Source organism: Oncorhynchus kisutch, linkage group LG19 (genome assembly GCF_002021735.2).
Source record: "Oncorhynchus kisutch isolate 150728-3 linkage group LG19, Okis_V2, whole genome shotgun sequence".
In the NCBI taxonomy this organism is placed as follows: Eukaryota; Metazoa; Chordata; class Actinopteri; order Salmoniformes; family Salmonidae; genus Oncorhynchus; species Oncorhynchus kisutch.
In genome coordinates, this window is record NC_034192.2 from 24,331,164 (window position 1) to 24,352,908 (window position 21,745).

The window sequence follows — 21,745 nt, forward strand, 5'->3', positions numbered from 1 at the left end:
GTTCAGCTATGAAATCAGCTGCCAAGTTTAAAAAGCAGGGATCAAGAAGATCAGGACCTGCAGGTTCTCTGATCTATGGATTTCAGTGCTTTTATGTACCTCCTGCACTGAGAATGTCAAAAAGCTAAACCTTTGACCTGCTCTCACTAGTTCATCCACACAGGGTTGTACAGAGACAGAGGGTACTGAATCAAACAGCCTACCAGATAATACAAAGCGCTTATTGAAACAATTCAGCATTTCAGTTGTCATATACAGCAACAGAGTCCTTCAATACACATGACGGTAATTCATTAACCTTACTCTTACCATACAGACTTAATTGCCTTCCAAAACTTTCTAGGGTCATTCAGGTTATCAGTGGCAACAGACATAAAATATTCAGACTTGGCCTCCCCTAGAAGAAAATAACACTTTTGTAGCTGCCTAAAAAGAAGCCAATCAGCATCAGAAAATTATTTCCTTGCTTTAGCCCAGGCTAGATTCATAGAATTACAAAACATTTTAAAATCATCAACACAAATCAAGATCATTTCACTTGTAAAGAAGTTTAGACATAAGGTGCAGAGAAGAAAATGCATCACTGAGAGCAGAGGGGAGTCTATAACAGCCAATCACAGTTATAGAAAGACCCTTTGAAACCTCAAGATTCAAAGCAAGAAATTCCAACTGTTTACAATTAGTCAGACTTTGCCACACTTACAAGGAATTTAGTCTTTTACATATATAGCCACACCCCATCTTTCTGATCAGTGCGATGCACATTGTAACCATTTATACAAATATCCTTATCAAGAACACTTGAAACACAAGACTTGCTGAGCCAGGTTTCAGAAAACACAATTACATCAGCATCAGTTGATTTAGGCCAAATCCTAAACCCATCAATTCGACAACAAGCTGCATACATTTAAATGAGAAATTACCAAAACCAGATCTAGATTTAAAATCAGAGGGAGTTTGGAGACATTGCATATCAGGGCCAGGGTTAGGTTGCACATTACCTGATATCAACAAAATAATAATAACTAGGCTTCTCTGTTTAATAACCTTGAACAGCTTCTCTTTTTTAAGAGACCTACTGCAAGCAAATTCTACAAGTGAGTTTCCAGACAATACAAAATAAAAACAGGCCTTATTTCTAAAATAAAATCCCAACTTCAGCTTCAATTTTTTTTGTAAGTTGTTGAATATCCAATTTAAAAGAGAGGCTGTCATCAATTCAAATTCCAAGATATTTATATGAGGTTAGTCTCAATCTCATTTCCCTGAAAGGTAGTAATAGGTGAAAGGTTCAGAGGTCTATTTCTTGCTTTAGAAAACACCATTAGTTTAGTTGTCAGTATTGATGATAAGATCAATAAAAAGTGAGACACAGTGCTGTTTTTTGTCAACGGCTTCAGTGATATCGTTTAAAACCTTCATGGCAGCTGTAATTGTGCTATGCTTCTTCCTGAAGCCCGATTGGTACATTGATAAAATAAAATAAAATCAGACACCGGCTTTAACCAACAGTCATTTAAAAACTATTAGACTTTGGTAGTGACACAAGTTTATACTGTTCACATCATGCCACAAATGCATCGGCACTTGGACAAGTGGACCGAGTGAAAAAGAGTGAGTTCCCACAGACAAAATGTCTAATGGACGGGAGAGCACATTGTCAGATGTACTCACCCAGTGGCAATGTTTGTTTTTCAGTAAAGTCAGTGCACAAAGCAATATCATGAAAATTGTCATTTTCTCTGAGAGATGTAAGAAATAGAGGCCAAGGAAAAGTAAGGGGAGAGAGGTACTGTGTGTATGTAGGAGTCTGTATGAGAGTGTGTGCATGTGTGAGTCGATTGGGTGTGGGAGGTCGATTGAGAGAACGGGTTGCGGATTGTTTAGCTGCCAGCCAGGCTGAGAGCGAAGAGGAGCAGCTTGGACGAGACACTCCTAAGAGGGAAAGCTAAGGATAGAACCCAGGCCAGCCAGAGAGGGTTACTTGGGTAAACTTCAAGTAAAGGAGTGCAAATAGCAAAAAATATATATACCCGAGTTGAGGGAGACCCACAATCTTTACACCAGCAAAACTAAACAGTTTGCACTACACAACAAGGAAATTGTAGATTTGCTCGACCATAAATTAATAGGTTATTTGTAGGTTAAACTCTACTAGTGACAGTCATTTGTCTGTCACTAGTTTTTTGTAATTTTTTGCCATCTTGGATTGCTATCTTGGATATCGCCATCGCACTGCACACTTTAATGTTACTCCTCATGTCAGTGTGCACTGAACCAATTCCATTGAACCAATTCCACAAGACTGCCTTAGCCTGTTGATATAAATACTAGTCATCTAGGTAGGAGCTAATGCAAGTTTTCAGGTCTCAGGCAAAGTTACTCCTCACATGAGCGTGCACTGAATTAACTTTGTTACTACAGCTAGCTTACTGAACACTATCGCCAACTACTCCTTCTGAGCCTATGCACGAAGGGCCGAGTGTCTGAGGGTTTTCGCTCCACCCTTGTACTTGATTAATGAATTAAGATAATTAATTAGTAAGGAACTTCCCTCACCTGGTTGTCTAGGTCTTAATTGAAAAGAAAAAAAAACCTGCCGACACTCGGCCCTCCATGGAAGGAGTTTGAAACCCCTGGCTTGGAGTAGAGAGAACTCACCCTGCTCATCGCTGTCCGGTTTTGCTGTTCCTTCCTCCTTGTCTTCCTCCTCTCCCTTACCGTCTTTGGACAGCAACCGTCGTAACAGGCTACCAAGCGAACGAGTCATTTCTGGCTCCTCAACTCTCTCTGAGACATCCATAAAGACACAGTTCGTATCCCTTAATCTGCTATCGCCCCCCTTTGCCGCTGCTTACACAACCCCTCTGCACCTGTATAAGTCAGTTGTCCATGTCACTTGTAAAGGGATAGGTTAGCTGACCAGTCCTAGTCTACTCGGTGTGGGTCTGTCTGGCCATATTTAGCCCTGGCTGCAGCAACACTAAAACTCTAACTCTCTAAACCCCCACCTCATCACCACCACTCTCTCCAGGCTCCTGTAGCACACGCGCTTGCGTCCATACGCGCCTTGGCTTTACGAGAAGGTTATCTAACACTGCAATGAGACACTGGAATCAACATTTTAACCTTTGTCAAGCGGGACAGCTGCACACCTCCCTGTCCAGTGTGTGCAACGCCATGCGTCAAGCACAATTAGGAGTTATTCAAATGGTTTAACTATGTGGATATGTGATCCCTTGACCCCGGCACGCCATGCAATAGAAATGGATAGGGTCTATTCTGATAGTGTAAATGGGCATCACTGCATGGTGGGAACTATTTATATCTGTGTTTACGTGGAGAAAGTGCTGGTAGAGGAAATTCCCAGTGAGCAATGACAGAGGCAAGACATCAGAGACACTGGGGACATATTAAAGAGAGTATGTCTTCGTTAGGTAACCAGGGTATAGGTGGGTAAATATGGAAGTCAGTGTATGTTTGAACACTGTTTTTTTTCTATGAGTGATCTTCAAGTACGTTTGTGTGGGTGGGTGGGGGGAAATTCAGTTACAAACCCATCATGATTCTGCATAAATTAGAAAATTCTAAAGACTAAGATGGCTAGTTTTTGCCAAAGTGTTTTATTTTATATCAATTTTACATTTTCGCCTGAATATTCTCATTACATAAATGCATCCGGATTAAATTCAGGGAATTTTAGGAAATGTTACTTTAGAAAAAAACAAATTTATTTGAATACATCACAAAATATGTTGCTGTAGTCTGTCCATAAATCATACAATTGGTATACTTATTGAAGTTTACATTAAACTATAACATTTATTACGTACAAACACAGTGTCTGCGGACATGTGTCTCATTAACGTAACACCTTTTCAAGTTCCTGTAAAAACTCCAATCAGTTTTTAAATTAAGTTTTATTCACCAATGATGCATCATTTAGAGGAGGAGTCCTTAGATGAGCACATGCTAAGTAAATGTTTTTGCTTATATGCCTTCACCAGGTTCTTATTCTCAGACACCCCCTATAACCCACTTAGCCTTCTTGTTACTGAAACAGCTAAAAATCTCAAATTGGGAGAGAAAAAAACATTACCTTACGAACATGGAGAAATGAATGGGCTTCAGTGATGTTGTCAATTGTTTGATGACTCATAATAATCTGTATCCTATTGTTTACAGGTTGAGCTAAGGGCCCTCTCATTACCGAAACACACATTTCTCATGATCCCATAATTTTTAGGTCTATTTCAGATAATGAGAACCTTAATTTCGATAATGATAATAAGCTAATTCTAATGTATAGTCAATGGGTGTGCTGTGCTGGTAACTCAATTTATTTACTTGTACCAGTCCTTAACCCTACTGTATATATTCTTGGTAAAACAAGTAGGGTTTGTCAAGAAATATGGGTTGTGTAAACCCCGTTTAATGTTCTTTAAGCCAAAATTGGAAGTTTGTCTATCAGCAAAGAGCAACCCCAACATTTAAAAAATGATATCCTCCACTGTTTTCACACTTCCCAAGCTGTTGTTTGATATCCCAAGACCGTTTTTGGTTCCTTATCTCTCATATTTAAGGGGTGGCAGGTAGCCTAGTGGTTAGAGCATTAGACTTGTAACCGAAAGGTTGCGAGATCAAATCCCAGAGCTGACAAGGTAAAAAATGTGTTCTACCCCTGAACAACGCAGTTAACCCACTGTTCCTAGGCCATCATTGAAAATATGAATTTGTTCTTATCTGACTTGCCTAGTTAAATAAAGGTAAAATAAATAATGTCCTGAATACAAAGTGTTATATTTGGGCAAATCCAACACATTACTGATTACCACTCTTGGCGGTGGCTGCATCATGTTATGGGCTCCCGAGTGGCTCAGCTGTCTAAGGCACTGCATCTCAGTGCAAGAGGCGTCACTACAGTCCCTGGTTTGAATCCTGGCTGTATCACATCCAGCTGTGATTGGGAGTCCCATAGGGCGGCGCACAACTGGCCCAGCGTCGTCCTGGTTTGGTAGGCCGTCATTGTAAATAAGAATTTGTTCTTAACTGACTTGCCTAGTTAAATAAAAGGTTAAATTGTCATCGGCAAGGACTAGGGAGTTTTGTAGGATAAAAGGAAACAGAACAGAGCAAAGCACAGGCAAAAACCTGGTCCAGTCTGCTTTCCAACAGACACTGGGAGGCAAATTCCCCTTTCAGCAGGACAATAACCTAAAACACAAGACCAAATATACACTGGAGTTGCTTACCAAGACGACATTGAAGTTTTGACTTCAATCAGCATTGAAAATCTATGGCAAGACTTGAAAATGGATGTCAAGCAATGATCAACAACCATCTTGACAGAGCTTGAAGAATTAAAAAAATAATAATGTGCAAATATTGTACAATCTAGGTGTGCAAAGCTTGTAGAGACCTACCCAGAAAGACTCACAGCTGTAATCGCTGCCAAAGGTGATTCTAACATGTATTGACTCAGGGCCAGATGGCTCAATCATCACAAAAACCACTGATATTGCCAACTACTTCAATTATTTTTTCATTGGCAAGATTAGCATACTTAGGCATGACATCAACAAACGCTGACACTACACATTCAAATATATCTGACCAAATTATGAAAAGACAAGATTTTGTATTTTTCATTCCATAAAGTGAGTGTGGAGAAGGTGAAAAATTATTGTTGTCTATCAACAACGACAAGCTCTGACAATTACTGAGGATAATAGCGGACGATATTGATACTCATATTTACCATACCTTCAATTTAATCCTATTAGAAAGCGTGTGCCCTCAGGCATGGAGGGAAGCAAAAGTTATTCCCCTACCTAAGAATAGTAAAGCCCCCTTTACTGGCTAAATAGCCGACCAATCAGTCTTTTACCAATCTTTAGTAAACTTTGGGGATTAAATAGTGTTTTTACAGTAAACAAAATGACAACAGACTTTCAGCACGATTTTAGGTAAGTAGGTAAGGACATTCAACCAGCACAGCACAGCACCACATAGTGGTGTGGGGGCTGTGCTTTGGCAAAGTGGGTGGGGTTATATCCTTCCTGTTTGGCCCTGTCCGGGGGTGTCCTCGGATGGGGCCACAGTGTCTCCTGACCCCTCCTGTCTCAGCCTCCAGTATTTATGCTGCAGTAGTTTGTGTCGGGGGGCTGGGGTCAGTTTGTTATATCTGGAGTACTTCTCCTGTCCTATTCGGTGTCCTGTGTGAATCTAAGTGTGCGTTCTCTAATTCTCTCCTTCTCTCTTTCTTTCTCTCTCTCGGAGGACCTGAGCCCTAGGACCATGCCCCAGGACTACCTGACATGATGACTCCTTGCTGTCCCCAGTCCACCTGGCCATGCTGCTGTTCCAGTTTCAACTGACCTGAGCCCTAGGACCATGCCCCAGGACTACCTGACATGATGACTCCTTGCTGTCCCCAGTCCACCTGGCCATGCTGCTGCTCCAGTTTCAACTTCCACCTGACTGTGCTGCTGCTCCAGTTTCAACTGTTCTGCCTTATTATTATTCGACCATGCTGGTCATTTATGAACATTTGAACATCTTGGCCATGTTCTGTTATAATCTCCACCCGGCACAGCCAGAAGAGGACTGGCCACCCCACATAGCCTGGTTCCTCTCTAGGTTTCTTCCTAGGTATTGGCCTTTCTAGGGAGTTTTTCCTAGCCACCGTGCTTCTACACCTGCATTGCTTGCTGTTTGGGGTTTTAGGCTGGGTTTCTGTACAGCACTTTGAGATATCAGCTGATGTACGAAGGGCTATATAAATAAATTTGATTTGATTTGATTTGATACACAAATGACTGATGATTGGCTGAGAGAAATTGATGATAAAAATATTGTTTGTTTTTTTGTTAAGTCTTCAGTGCGGCTTTTGACATTATCGATCATAGTCTAATCATGGAAAAATGTATAAATTAGGCCCCATACTTTTTTCAATCGGTACTAACAACATGCCGCTGGCTTTGAGTAAAGCCAATGTGTCTATGTATGCAGATGACTCAAAACTATACACGTCAGGTACTACAGCGACTGAAATGACAGCAACACTTACTTATGGACGGTAGCGTTCCACCTGGCCAACATCCGGTGAAATTGCAGTGTGAAATTTGAACTACATTATTATAAATATTTAACTTTCATAAAATCACAAGTGTAATACATCAAAATTAAGCTTAACTTCTTTACGGCGAAAGCATACCATGTGATTATCTGAGGACAGCGCTTCGCATACAAACACATGAAAAACATATTTCAACCTGGCAGGTGCAACACAAAAGTCATAAATAGCGATATAAAAAATATATTACCTTTAATGATCTTCTTCTGTTGGCACTCCAAAAGGTCTCAGTTATATCACAAATTGTCCTTTTGTTCGATAATGTCCTTATTTATATCCATAAAAACTTAGTTTAGCTGGCACGATTCAGTCAATAATCCACCCAGTTTCCCTCCATCAAAATGCATACAAAATTAATCCCAAACGCTACTAATAAACTTTTCCAAACAAGTCAAACAACGTTTATAATCAAACCTTAGGTACCCTAATACGTAAATAAACGATAAAATTTAAGACGGAGAATCGTTATTGTCTTTACCGGAGCAAAATACCAAAGAACGCGCTCTCTTCCACTCGCTTGGAAACACTACAGCCAAAATGGGAGCCACCTAGAAAAACTCCCATTTCTGGCTCATTTTTCCAAAAACCAGCCTGAAACTCTTTCTAAAGACTGTTGACATCTAGTGGAAGCCCTAGGAACTGCAATCTGTGAGGACTTGGCCTTATCGTAGGGGGGGGGGGCGGTTTGTCCTTGGCGTTTCGCCTGCCATATCAGTTCTGTTATACTCACAGACATAATATTAACAGTTTTAGAAACTTTAGAGTGTTTTCTATCAACATCTACAAATTTCATGCATATCCTAGCTTCTGGGCCTGAGTAACAGGCAGTTTACTTTGGGCACGTTTTTCATCCGGACGTCAAAATACTGCTCCCTACCCAAGAGGGGTTAACAAAGAGCTGCAGTTAGTTTCAGAATGGGTGGCAAGGAATAAGTTATTCCTAAATATTTCAAAAACTAAAAGCATTGTATTTGGGATGAAATCATTCACTAAACCTCAACTAAATCTTGTAATGAATAATGTGGAAAATGAGCCAGTTAAGGAGACTAAACTGCTTGGAGTAACCCTGGACTGTGAACTGTCATGGTCAAAATATTGATAGCACAGTAGCTAGAATGGGGAGAAGTTTATATAATAAATACTTTATATAATAAAGTGCTGCTCTTTAATCTTAACAGCACTATCAACAAGGCAGGTCCTACAGGTCCTAGTTTTATCACACCTGGACTACTGTTCAGTCGTCTAGTCAGGTGCCACAAAGAGGGAAAAATTGTGATTGGCTCAGAACAGGGCAGTACAGCTGGCCCTTGGATGTACACAGAGGGTGTAATATTAATAATTAATCATATGCATGTCAATCTCTCCTGGCTAAAAGTAGAGGAGAGATTGACTTCATATTTGTATATTTGTGAGAGATTGACATGTTGAATGCACCGAGCTATCTGTTTGAACAACTGGCACACAGTTCAGACACCCATGCATACCACACAAGACATGCCACCAGAAATCTCTTCACAGTCCCCAAGTCCAAAACAGACTATGGGAGGCGCACAGTACTACATAGAGCCATGACTAAATGGAACTCTATTCCACATCAAGTAACTTATGCCAGCAGTAAATGGCAGCAGCTAACAGGGATCCATAATAAATACAAATGGTGAAGCGTGATTCATAGCTCCAGAGTCCAATGGGGGCAAGCTTTACACCACTCCAGCTGAGGCTTGGAATTGCGCATGGTAATCTTAAGCCTGTGTACGGCCATGGAAACCCATTTCATGAAGCTACATATGAACAGTTCTTGTGCTAACGTTGCAACTTGGAACATTGAGGAACTTGAAGCTCCTTTGACCCGCTCCACTACAAGCTCGTCGATGTGGAAGGGGGAATGCTCGGTCTTCAGTTTCCTGTAGTCAACTATCAGCTCCTTTCTCTTGTTGACGTTGAGAGAGGTTGTTGTCCTGGCACCACTCTGCCAGGTCACTGACCTCCACCCTATAGGCTGTCTCCTCATCTTCTGTGATCAGGCCTAACACTGTCGTGTCGTCATTAAACTTAATGATCAAATCAAATCAAATGTATTTGTCACATACACATGGTTAGCAGATGTTAATGCAAGTGTAGCGAAATGCTTGTGCTTCTAGTTCCGACAATGCAGTAATAACGAACAAGTAATCTAACTAACAATTCCAAAAAAAACTACTGTCTTATACACAATGTAAGGGGATAAAGAATATGTACATAAGGATATATGAATGAGTGATGGTACAGAGCAGCATAGGCAAGATACAGTAGATGATATCGAGTACAGTATATACATATGAGATGAGTATGTAAACCGAGTGGCATAGTTAAAGTGGCTAGTGATACATGTATTACATAAGGATGCAGTCGATGATATAGAGTACAGTATCTACGTATGCATATGAGATGAATAATGTAGGGTAAGTAACATTATATAAGGTAGCATTGTTTAAAGTGGCTAGTGATATATTTACATCATTTCCCATCAATTCCCATGATTAAAGTGGCTGGAGTAGAGTCAGTGGCATTGACAGTGTGTTGGCAGTAGCCACTCAATGTTAGTGGTGGCTGTTTAACAGTCTGATGGCCTTGAGATAGAAGCTGTTTTTCAGTCTCTCGGTCCCAGCTTTGATGCACCTGTACTGACCTCGCCTTCTGGATGACAGCGGGGTGAACAGGCAGTGGCTCGGGTGGTTGATGTCCTTGATGATCTTTATGGCCTTCCTGTAGCATCGGGTGGTGTAGGTGTCCTGGAGGGCAGGTAGTTTGCACCCGGTGATGCGTTGTGCAGACCTCACTACCCTCTGGAGAGCCTTACGGTTGAGGGCGGTGCAGTTGCCATACCAGGCGGTGATACAGCCCGCCAGGATGCTCTCGATTGTGCATCTGTAGAAGTTTGTGAGTGCTTTTGGTGACAAGCCGAATTTCTTCAGCCTCCTGAGGTTGAAGAGGCGCTGCTGCGCCTTCCTCACGATGCTGTCTGTGTGAGTGGACCAATTCAGTTTGTCTGTGATGTGTAAGCCGAGGAACTTAAAACTTGCTACCCTCTCCACTACTGTTCCATCGATGTGGATGGGGGGGTGTTCCCTCTGCTATTTCCTGAAGTCCACAATCATCTCCTTAGTTTTGTTGACGTTGAGTGTGAGGTTATTTTCCTGACACCACACTCCGAGGGCCCTCACCTCCTCCCTGTAGGCCGTCTCGTCGTTGTTGGTAATCAAGCCTACCACTGTTGTGTCGTCCGCAAACTTGATGATTGAGTTGGAGGCGTGCGTGGCCACGCAGTCGTGGGTGAACAGGGAGTACAGGAGAGGGCTCAGAACGCACCCTTGTGGGGCCCCAGTGTTGAGGATCAGCGGGGAGGAGATGTTGTTGCCTACCCTCACCACCTGGGGGTGGCCCGTCAGGAAGTCCAGTACCCAGTTGCACAGGGCGGGGTCGAGACCCAGGGTCTCGAGCTTGATGACGAGCTTGGAGGGTACTATGGTGTTGAATGCCGAGCTGTAGTCGATGAACAGCATTCTCACATAGGTATTCCTCTTGTCCAGATGGGTTAGGGCAGTGTGCAGTGTGGTTGAGATTGCATCGTCTGTGGACCTATTTGGGCGGTAAGCAAATTGGAGTGGGTCAAGGGTGTCAGGTAGGGTGGAGGTGATATGGTCCTTGACTAGTCTCTCAAAGCACTTCATGATTACGGATGTGAGTGCTACGGGGCGGTAGTCGTTTAGCTCAGTTACCTTAGCTTTCTTGGGAACAGGAACAATGGTGGCCCTCTTGAAGCATGTGGGAACAGCAGACTGGTATAGGGATTGGTTGAATATGTCCGTAAACACACCGGCCAGCTGGTCTGCGCATGCTCTGAGGGCGCGGCTGGGGATGCCATCTGGGCCTGCAGCCTTGCGAGGGTTAACACGTTTAAATGTCTTACTCACTTCGGCTGCAGTGAAGGAGAGACCGCATGTTTTCGTTGCAGGCCGTGTCAGTGGCACTGTATTGTCCTCAAAGCGGGCAAAAAAGTTGTTTAGTCCACCTGGGAGCAAGACATCCTGGTCCGTGACTGGGCTGGGTTTCTTCCTGTAGTCCGTGATTGACTGTAGACCCTGCCACATGCCTCTTGTGTCTGAGCCATTGAATTGAGTTTCTACTTTGTCTCTGTACTGGCGCTTAGCTTGTTTGATAGCCTTGCGGAGGGAATAGCTGCACTGTTTGTATTCAGTCATGTTACCAGACACCTTGCCCTGATTAAAAGCAGTGGTTCGCGCCTTCAGTTCCACACGAATGCTGCCATCAATCCACGGTTTCTGGTTGGGGAATGTTTTAATCGTTGCTATGGGAACGACATCTTCAACGCACGTTCTAATGAACTCGCACACCGAATCAGCGTATTCGTCAATGTTGTTGGCTGACGCAATACGAAACATCTCCCAGTCCACGTGATGGAAGCAGTCTTGGAGTGTGGAGTCAGCTTGGTCGGACCAGCGTTGGACAGACCTCAGCGTGGGAGCTTCTTGTTTTGGAGTCGTGGTCAGCTTTTCCGAAAGGGGGGCGGGGCAGGGCCTTATATGCGTCGCGGAAGTTAGAGTAACAATGATCCAGGGTCTTTCCACCCCTGGTTGCGCAATCGATATGCTGATGATGTTGGAGCGGCGCCTTAGGTATTGGCCATAGTGGAGTTTGGAGTGTGACTGTTTGAGGTTGTGGACGGGTGTCATTTATACTGATAACAAGTTCAAACAGGTGCCATTAATACAGGTAACAAGTGGAGGACAGAGGAGCCTCTTAAAGAAGAAGTTACAGGTCTGTGAGTGCCAGAAATCTTGCTTGTTTGTAGGTGACCAAATACTTATTTTCCACCATAATTTGCAAATAAATTCATTAAAAATCCTACAATGTGATTTTCAGGATTTTTTTCTCATTTTGTCTGTCATAGTTGAAGTGTACCTATGATGAAAATGACAGGCCTCTCATCTTTTTAAGTGGGAGAACTTGCACCATTGGTGGCTGACTAAATACTTTTTTGCCCCACTGTACATATTACCTCAATTACCTCAACTAATCGGTGCCCAAGCAAACCCACTCTGTACTGGTACGTATGTAGCCTCGCTATTGTTCTTTTACTGCTGCTCTTTATTTATTTGTTACCTTTAACCAACTGCATTGTTGGTTAGTAAGCAATTCACTGTAAGGTCTACACCTGTTGTATTCGGCGCATGTGACAAATACAATTCGATTTGATTTGAGTCGTGTGCACCCACGCAGTCGTGGGTGAACAGGGAGTACAGGTGAAGACTAAATACGAAACCCGAGGGGCCCCCATTGAGGGTCAGTGTGGTGGATGTGTTGTTGCTTACCCTCACCACCTGGGGTGGTCCGTCAGGCAGTCCAGGATCCAGTTGCAGATGGAGGTGTTCAGTCCAAGAGCGTAGGGATGAGCTTGGAGGCCCCTACAGTAAGGTGAGCTGTAGTCAATGAACAGCATTCTCACATACAGTGCATTTGGAAAGTATTGAGACCTCTTCCCTTTTTCCACATGTTGTTATGTTACTGCCTTAATCTAAAATGGATTAAATAAATGTTTTCCCTCAATCTACAAACAATACCCCATAATGACAAAATAAAAACAGAATTATCTGTTAAATATATTTGCATAAGTATTCAGACCCTTTGCTATGAGACTTGAAAATTAGCTCAGGTGCAGCCTGTTTCTACAACTTGATTGGAGTCCACCTGTGGTAAAGTCAATTGATTGGACATGATTTGGAAAGGCACACACTTGTCTACATAAGGTACCAAAAAATGTCTGCAGCATTGAAGGTCCCAAAGAACACAGTGCCCACCATCATTCTTAAATGGAAGAAGTTTGTAACCACCAAGACTCTTCCTAGCGCTGGCCGCCAGGCCAAACTGAGCAATCGGGGGAGAAGGGCCTTGGTCAGGGAGATGACGAAAGAACCCAATGATCACTCTGACAGAGCTCCAGAGTTCTTCTGTGGAGATGGGAGAACCTTCCAGTTGGCACCTAAAGGACTCTCAGACCATGACAAACAAGATTCTTGATCTGATGAAACCAAGATTGATCTTTGTTCGCATGTGCAGCTGCAAGATTGAATGCTTTGGCCTGAATGCTAAATGTCACATCTAGAGGAAACCTGGCACCATCCCTATAGTGAAGCAGGGTGGTGGCAACATCATGCTGTGGAGATGTTTTTCAGTGGCAGGGACTGTGAGACTAGTCAGGATCAAGGGAAAGATGAACGGAGCAAAGGGCAGAGAGATCCTTGATGAAAACTTGCTCCAAAGCGCTCATGACTTCAGACTGGGGCAAAGGTTTACCTTTCAACAGGACAACGACTCTAAAGCACACAGCCAAGACAATGCAGGAGTGGCTTCGGGACAAGTCTCTGAATGACCTTGAGTGGCCCAGCCAGACTTAAACACAAACTATTGTGTAGATTGATTAGGGGGAAACTATTTAAAGCATTTAGAAAATGGCTGTAAAATGTAACAAAATGTGGAAAAAGTGGTCTGAATACTTTCCGAATGCACTGTAGTTGTTCCTATTGTCCAGATGGGAGAAGGCAGTGTGGAGTGCATTAGAGATTGCACCATCTGTGGATCTGTTGGGGCAGTATGCGAATTGGTGGGTACATGTTGTCTGGGATGATGGTGTTGATGTGAGCCATGACCAGCCATTCAAAGCATTTCTTGGCTACAGATGTGAGTGCTATAGCCATTTAGACTGGTTAGCTTGGCGTTCTTGGGCACTAGGACAATGGTGATCTGCTTGAAACATGTAACTATTACAGACGGGGTCAGGGAGAGTTTGAAAATGTCAGTGAAGAGCCATTTTGCCACAACTTTGGAAGTATGCTTGGGGTCAGCTGGTCAGTGCATTCTCTGAGTATGTGTCCTGGTAATCCATCTGGCCCTGCGGTTTTGTGACTGCTAACCGGTTTAAATTTGTTACATCAGTTACGGAGAGCGGGATCACACAGTTGTCCGGAACAGCTGGTGCTGTCATGCATAGTTCAGTGTTGCCTGCCTCGAAGCGAGCATGGAAGGCATTTATCTAAAAAATTCCCTGTTTTAAGTCAGATAGGGTCACCACTTTATTTGAAGAATGTGAAATGTCAGAATAATAGTAGAGAGAATGATTTATTTCAGCTTGGATTTCTTTCATCACATTCCCAGTGGGTCAGAAGTTTACATACACTCAATTAGTATTTGGTAGCATTGCCTTTAAATTGTTTAACTTGGTCCAACGTTTTGGCTAGCCTTCCACAAGCTTCCCACAATAAGTTGGGTGAATTTTGTCCCATTCCTCCTGACAGAGCTGTTGTAACTGACTCAGGATTGTAGGCCTCCTTGCTCGCTCATGCTTTTTCAGTTCTGACCACACATATTCTATAGGATTGAGGTCAGGGCCTTGTGATGGCCAATCCAATATATTGACTAGGTTGTCCATAAGCCATTTTGCCACAACTTTGGAAGTATGCTTGGGGTCATTGTCCATTTGGAAGACCCATTTGCAACCAAGCTTTAACTTCCTGACTGATGTCTTGAGATGTTGCTTCAATATATCCACATAATTGTCCTCCCTCGTGATGCCATTTATTTTGTGAAGTGCACCAGACCCTCCTGCAACAAAGCACCCCCACAACATGATGCTGCCACCCCCGTGCTTCACGGTTGGGATGGTGTTCTTCGGCTTGCAAGCATCCCCTTTTTCCTCCAAACATAACGATGGTCATTATGGCCAAACAGTTCTATTTTTGTTTCATCAGACCAGAGGACATTTCCCCAAAAAGTACGATGTTTGTTCGCATGTGCAGCTGCAAACCATAGTCTGGCTTTTTTATGGCGGTTTTGGAGTAGTGGCTTCTTCCTTGCTGAGCGGCCTTTCAGGTTGTCGACACAGGACTCGTTTTACTGTGGATATAGATACTTTTGTACCTGTGTCCTCCAGCATCTTCACAAGGTCCTTTGCTGTTGTTCTGGGATTGATTTGCACTTTTCGCACCAAAGTACGTTCATCTCTAGGAGACAGAACGCGTCTCCTTCCTGAGCGGTATGACGGCTGCATAGTGTTTATACTTGCATACTATTGTTTGTATAGATTAACGTGGTACCTTCAGGCGTTTGGAAATTGCTCCCAAGGATGAACCAAACTTGTGGAGGTCTACAAAAGAAATTCTGAGGTCTTGGCTGATTTCTTTTGATTTTCCCATGATGTCAAGGAAAGAGGCACTGCGTTTCAAGGTAGGCCTTGAAATAGATCCACAAGTACACCTCCAATTCACTCAAATTATGTCAATTAGCCTATCAGAAGCTTCTAAAGCCATGACATAATTTTCCAAGCTGTTTAAAGGCACAGTCAACTTATGACCCACTGGAATTGTGATACAGTGAATTATAAGTGAAATCATCTGTCCATAAACAATACTTGGAAAAATTACTTGTGGTCATGCACAAAGTAGATGTCCTAATCGACTTGCCAAAACTATAGTTTGTTAAAACAAGAAATTTGTGGAGTGGTTGAAAAACAAGTTTTAATGACTCCAACCTAAGTGTATGTAAACTTCCGACTTCAACTGTATTTATTTTTGGTTATGGTCCTATACAGCTCATTGAGTGTGGTTTCAGTGCCAGCATTGGTTTGTGGTGGTTAGTAGACAGCTACAAAACATATACAGTGCCGTGGGAAATATTTTACCCTGTCTGTTTTTCTGCATTATTGCACATTTTCACATTGAATTTAGTCAGATCTTTTTGTGGGTTGTAGTGGTATATAGAGGGAGTCAGAGAGAAAAAAAAAATGACACAAATTTGGTGCTTCTTTCATTTGTTTGGTGTGCAAGGTAACCAATCACGCAATCTTCAGGTGTGAAAAAGTTATTGCCCCCACCCCTAGTTAACTAAACCCAATTAAAGGGATAATTAGAGTCAGCTTTTTGATTACTTAGGTTAACAATCAGGCCTGACTTGAGCCAGCCCTGCCCAATATAGATTTGACTAACTTCGGAGAGAAGTTGTGAGCACACAGATTCTAGAGGCACATCATGCCACAATCAAAATACATTCCTGAAGACTTCTGGAAAAAAGTTGTTGATGGCCATCAGTCTGGAAAGGGTTACAATGCCATTTCTAAGAATATGGGGCTACCCCGAACCATAGTCAGATCCATATCGAACAACATCCAGGGATCTCCAGGCCTCTCTTTCCTCGGCTAAGGTCAGTGTTCATGATTCCATCACCAGAAACTCAAAAATGGGATTCAATGGTTTCTGTCATTAGCAAGGCGGAAACCATTGCTCACTAAGAACATAAATTCTCATCTCAAGTTTGCCATAAAGCACTTGGATGATCTTCAAAAGATCTGGAACAATGTTCTATGCACAGATGAGTCAAAAGTGGAACTTTTTGGCTGATATGAGCCTGTTATATCTGGCAAAAATCAAACAATACATTCCACAGTAAGAACCCAATACCAATGGTCAAAGGCATGGTGGGGGTAGTGTCATGGTTTGGGGATGCTTTGCTGCATCAAGACCTGGACACCTTGCCATCATTGAAGGAAGCATGAATTCTGTTCTGTATCAGATATGTCAGGCCACCCATCAGTGAGCTGAAGCGCAGCTGGCAGCTGGCGCAGCAAGACAATGATCCAAAACACACAAGCAAGTCTACATCAGAATGGTTGAAGAATAAGAAATGGAACGTTTTGGAATGGCCTAATCAGTCCAGACCTAAATCCCATTGAGATGTTGTGGCAGGACCTGAAATGAGAAATTCATCCTCGACAACCCAGAAATATCACTGAGTTGAAGATGTTCTGCATGGAGGAGTGGGCCAAAATTCCTCCACAACGCTGTGAGAGACTAACTGATAACTACATGAAGTGTTTGGTTTAAGTTATTGCAAGTTATTACCGCTAGAGGTGGCGTAACCAGAGTCCAAGAGGGTTTTTCATAACTGGGTGGTGCATAACTTTAATAAATAAATTAAATATGTATATATATTTTTTGTTATTTGTTCACTTAGGGTCCCTTTTATATTATATTAGGTTTTGGTTGAAGATCTGATCTCATTCAGTGTCAAAAATATGCAAAAATGATGAAAATCTGAGGCAAATACTTATTCACGGCACTGTAAACTCACTTGGTAAATAGTATGATCTGCAGCTTATCATGAGCTAGATTACCTTAACAAATGGTATCAACAGCTGGTGCGCGATCTCTAAGGGACACACCCCCACCCCTCTCTTCACCTTACCGGTCGTAATTTCTGTCAAACTCCACAAACTCCTGTCACGAACTCGGATACCTCCTGCTCCTCGACCTGTTGGTTAGGCCTGTTGTTTCTGAAGTTTTATTTTGTTCATAAGTGTTTGTGTTACAATGGAGTTACAATGGAGCCTGCTTCACCTTGAATAGCTAACAAATGTTTCCAGCACTGTAGAAGCTGTGTTTGTTATGCTCATGTCTTGGACAATATTGACAATCCGGAGTTCCAATGCAGCAATTGTTCGCTCGCGGAGGAATACATGAATGAGGTGGCTATCCTTAGCAAGAAAATGTCCATTTTGCGTGAACTTATGTGGAAAACGCAATTTTGAACTTTCTTGTTCTCAACTCCTGTGGTTGGATGCCACTCAGGCCTGATGGATGTATCCCTGCCTTGTCATCTGTCCCTATCCGAATGGCCTGTGCTACCTGGAACTTGCCTACCAAAGAAGTCATCGCCATCCGCTTCTCCTCCTGCAGCTTGTAGTGGAATGGACAGAGAACAGCAAAAGGATTGTTCCAATCAGCACTGGTCCCATGTCACAGGTTGTGGAAACCGAATGCAGCAGCATGCTGCTAAGTGGACTAGAGCGTATGCGAGAGTTTTGCAGCACAGGTGCCCGATCCACCTGCGCCTTCATCGCTGGGATTGCCTGTGTCTGCGACGGCTGTGCTGACCCCAGCCACGCTGACTTCAGCAGCGGCTTTGTCGTTGAGTCCAGCTCCTTTCCCTCTCTGGATCAGACGGGGCACTACCTACTGTGGAAGGTCTGGACCTATCACCGGGAGCAGCGGGCATATGCTATCCGGCTTTTCGTAGGCCCATGAAAGGTTCAACAAATTGTGTGCGGGGTAGGAATGGGCAGATTTTTCCATCCCCTTTTCCCGGCTGTTGTATTGGGCAGTTCAAAAAGGTGTGAAATGTCTCATTCCCTGAAGCAAAAACATTGTGTTATCCAGGAGCACCAGTACAGGACATCAATAAGCTACTACCAAACATTTTAAACCTGCATCAGGAAATTTAGTCTATCATAGTTCATGTGGGATTCAATGACATTATGAAGGACAGCTCAGAACAGCTGAAGAAGGATTTTGAAGAATTGATTGGGTCCCTGCTTGACACCAATAAATGCCCCAAAATATCTGGCCCTGTACACTCCCTAAATCGTGGCATTGAAAGTTTCAGACTTTCAGCCCTCCATACCTGGCATCGAGACTATTGCAGCTATGTGGATGTAACATTTATTGACAATTTTGATACCTTCTGGAAACAAAGCTTGTTTTATAAGGAGAATGGGATCCACCCAAATCGTTTGGGATCCTGGATCATTTCACAGCATTATAAGGCCACGTTGAGTTGACTTATCAAGGACCAAAGCCCAGGTAATCCCTACCATTGTGTAACTGAGTTGGCATAATGCTTCAGCAAATGTACATTATCCCAGGGGTGGTGAAAGACACAATGTATGTAACCTAATGTATGTCTCTCTTCACTGCCCTGAATGCCTCTGCTGATCCTACAGCTAGTGTATGCAGTATGTTCCTATGAACCAGAGTAAGTATGTTAACTGAGGTGGTGTGCGCTAGTAGGAAGTCCATTGTCTGCAGCTTACTCTTGTACTAACATAAATAACATGAGCATGTCTACATCTGCTAAGCTTCCCAGTAAAGCAATGAAAACAATCATACATCCCAGGAAAGTGCTACAAATAGCCCACGTTAACATACAGTACCAGTTAAAAGTTTGGACACACCTACTCATTCAAGGGATTTTCTTTTTTTAAACTATTTTCTACATTGTAGAATAATAGTGAAGACATCAAAACTATTAAATAACACATATGGAATCATGTAGTAACCTAAAAAGTGTTTAACACTTGGCATTTGAGCCAATCAGTTGTGTTGTGACAAGGTAGGGGTGGTATACAGAAGATAGCCCTATTTAGTAAACGACCAAGTCCATATTATGGCAAGAACAGCTCAAATAAGCAAAGAGAAATAACAGTCCATCATTACTTTAAGACATTCAAATCAGTCATGAGGACAGCCACATGAAAGGAAGACCCAGAGTTACCTCTGCTGCAGAGGATAAGTTCATTAGAGTTACCAGCCTCAGAAATTGCAGCCCAAATAAATGCTTCAGAGTTCAAGTGACAGGCACATCTCAACACCAACAAGAAGAGACTTGCTTGGCCCAAGAAACACGAGCAATAGACATTAGACCGGTGGAAAACTGTCCTTTGGACTGATGAGTCCAAGTTTGAGATTTTTGGTTCCAACTGCCGTGTCTTTGTGAGACACAGAGTAGGAGGATCTCTGGAGGATCCTCTGGAGGATCTCTGCATGTGTGGTTCCCACTGTGAAGCATGGAGGAGGTGGTGTGATGGTGCTTTGCTGGTAGTCTAATTTATTTAGAATTCAAGGCACACTTAACCAGCATGGCTACCACATGATTCTGCAGCGACACGCAATCCCATCTTGTTTGCGCTTAATGGAACTATAATTTGTTTTTCAACAGGACAATGACCCAACACACCTTCAGGCTGTGTAAGGGCTATTTGACCAAGAAGGAGAGTGATGGAGTGCTACATCACATGACCTGGCCTCCACAATCACCCGACCTCAACCCAATTGAGATGGTTTGGGATGAGTTGGACCACAGAGTGAAGGAAAAGCAGCCAACAAGTGCTCAGCATGTGGGAACTCCTTCAAGACTGTTGAAAAAGCATTCCTCATGCAGCTGGTTGAGAGAATGTCAAGAGTGTGCAAAGCTGTCATCAAGGCAAAGGGTGGCTACTTTGAAGAATCAAAAATACAAAATATTTTTTGATTTAACACTTTTCTGGTTACTATGTGATTCCATATGTATTATATCTTAGTTTTGATGTCTTCACTACTATTCCACAATGTAGAAAATAGTTAAAAGTAAAGAAAAAACCTTGAATGAGTAGGTGTCCCCACACTTTTGACTGGTACTGTATGTAGCTTAACTTGTTATGGCTGAGGGCAGTATTGAGTAGCTTGGCTGAATAAGGTGCCCAGAGTAAACTGTCTGCTACTCAGGCCCAGTTGCTAATATATGCATAGTAGTAGTGGATAGAAAACACTCTGAAGTGTCTAAAACTGTTTGAATGATGTTTGTGAGTATAACAGAACTCATATGGCAGGCAGAAACCTGAGAAAAAAATCCAACCAGGAAGTGGGAAATCTGTAGTTTGTGGTTTTTAACTCTTTGCCTATCGAATAAACGGTGTCTATGGGGTCAAATTGCACTTCCTTAGGCTTCCACTAGATGTCAACAGTCTATAGAACCTTGTTTGATGCTTCTACTGTGACGCGCGAACAAAAAGGTGGTATTTGGACATAAATGATGGACATGATCGAACAAAACAAACATTTATTGTGGAACTGGGATTCCTGGGAGTGCATTCTGATGAAGATCATCAAAGGTAAGTGAATATTTATAATGCTATTTCTGACTTCTGTTGACTACACAACATGGCGGATATCTGTTTGGGTTGTTTTGGTCTCTGAGCGCTGTACTCAGATTATTGCATGGTGTGCTTTTTCGGTAAAGCTTTTTTGAAATCTGACACAGCGGTTGCATTAAGGAGAAGTGTATCTATAATTCCATGCATACTATTTGTATCTTTTATCAATATTTATTATGAGTATTTCTGTAAATTGATGTGGCTCTCTGCAAAATCACCTGATGTTTTGGAACTACTGAACATACCGCGCCAATGTATACTGAGATTTTTTTATATAAATATGAACTTTATCAAACAAAACATTATTGTGTAACCTGATGAAGATCAAAGGTTAGGGATTAATTTCTCTTTTTCTGCGTTTTGTGACTGAAAAATGACTGTTTTTCTGTGACGAGGCACTCCCCTAACATAATCGTTTGGTTTGCTTTCGTCGTAAAGCCTTTTTTAAATCGGACACTGTGGTGGGATTAACAAGAAGTGTATCTTTACAATGGTGTAAAATACTTGTATGTTTGAGGAATTGTAATTATGGGATTTCTGTTGTTTTGAATTTGGCGCCCTGCACTTTCACTGGCTGTTGTCATATCGATCCCGTTAGCGGGATCTCAGCCCAAAGAGGTTTTAAGAAAGAGGGTTCATGAAATCAATAATTTGCTAGTAATAGATGACATTCATATTCTGACTATCTCTGAAACTTACTTTAATTAATACCTTTGATACAGTGGTATAAATACATACTTATACCATCTACAGAAAATACATAAATGCTAATGGTGGAGGTGTTGCCGTTTTTATATTCAGAACCACATTTC

General features: G+C 42.4%; 1 protein-coding gene across 3 annotated transcripts in view; it reads right to left on the bottom strand.

Moving 5' to 3' along the window:
* The window catches only part of LOC109864475 (fibroblast growth factor 12), a 133,877-nt gene that overhangs the window by 80,237 nt on the left and 31,895 nt on the right, over positions 1 to 21,745 (bottom strand). Inside the window, exon 1 of one of the 3 annotated variants that reach the window (XM_020452298.2) lies at positions 2,665 to 3,062. The exons of the other annotated variants lie outside the window; for them this stretch is intronic. Within the exon in view, the coding sequence (XP_020307887.1) occupies positions 2,665 to 2,806 (142 nt within the window). The 5' untranslated portion in view covers positions 2,807 to 3,062. Of the gene's footprint in view, positions 1 to 2,664; positions 3,063 to 21,745 lie in introns of those variants that run through there. 3 annotated transcript variants of the gene reach the window in all.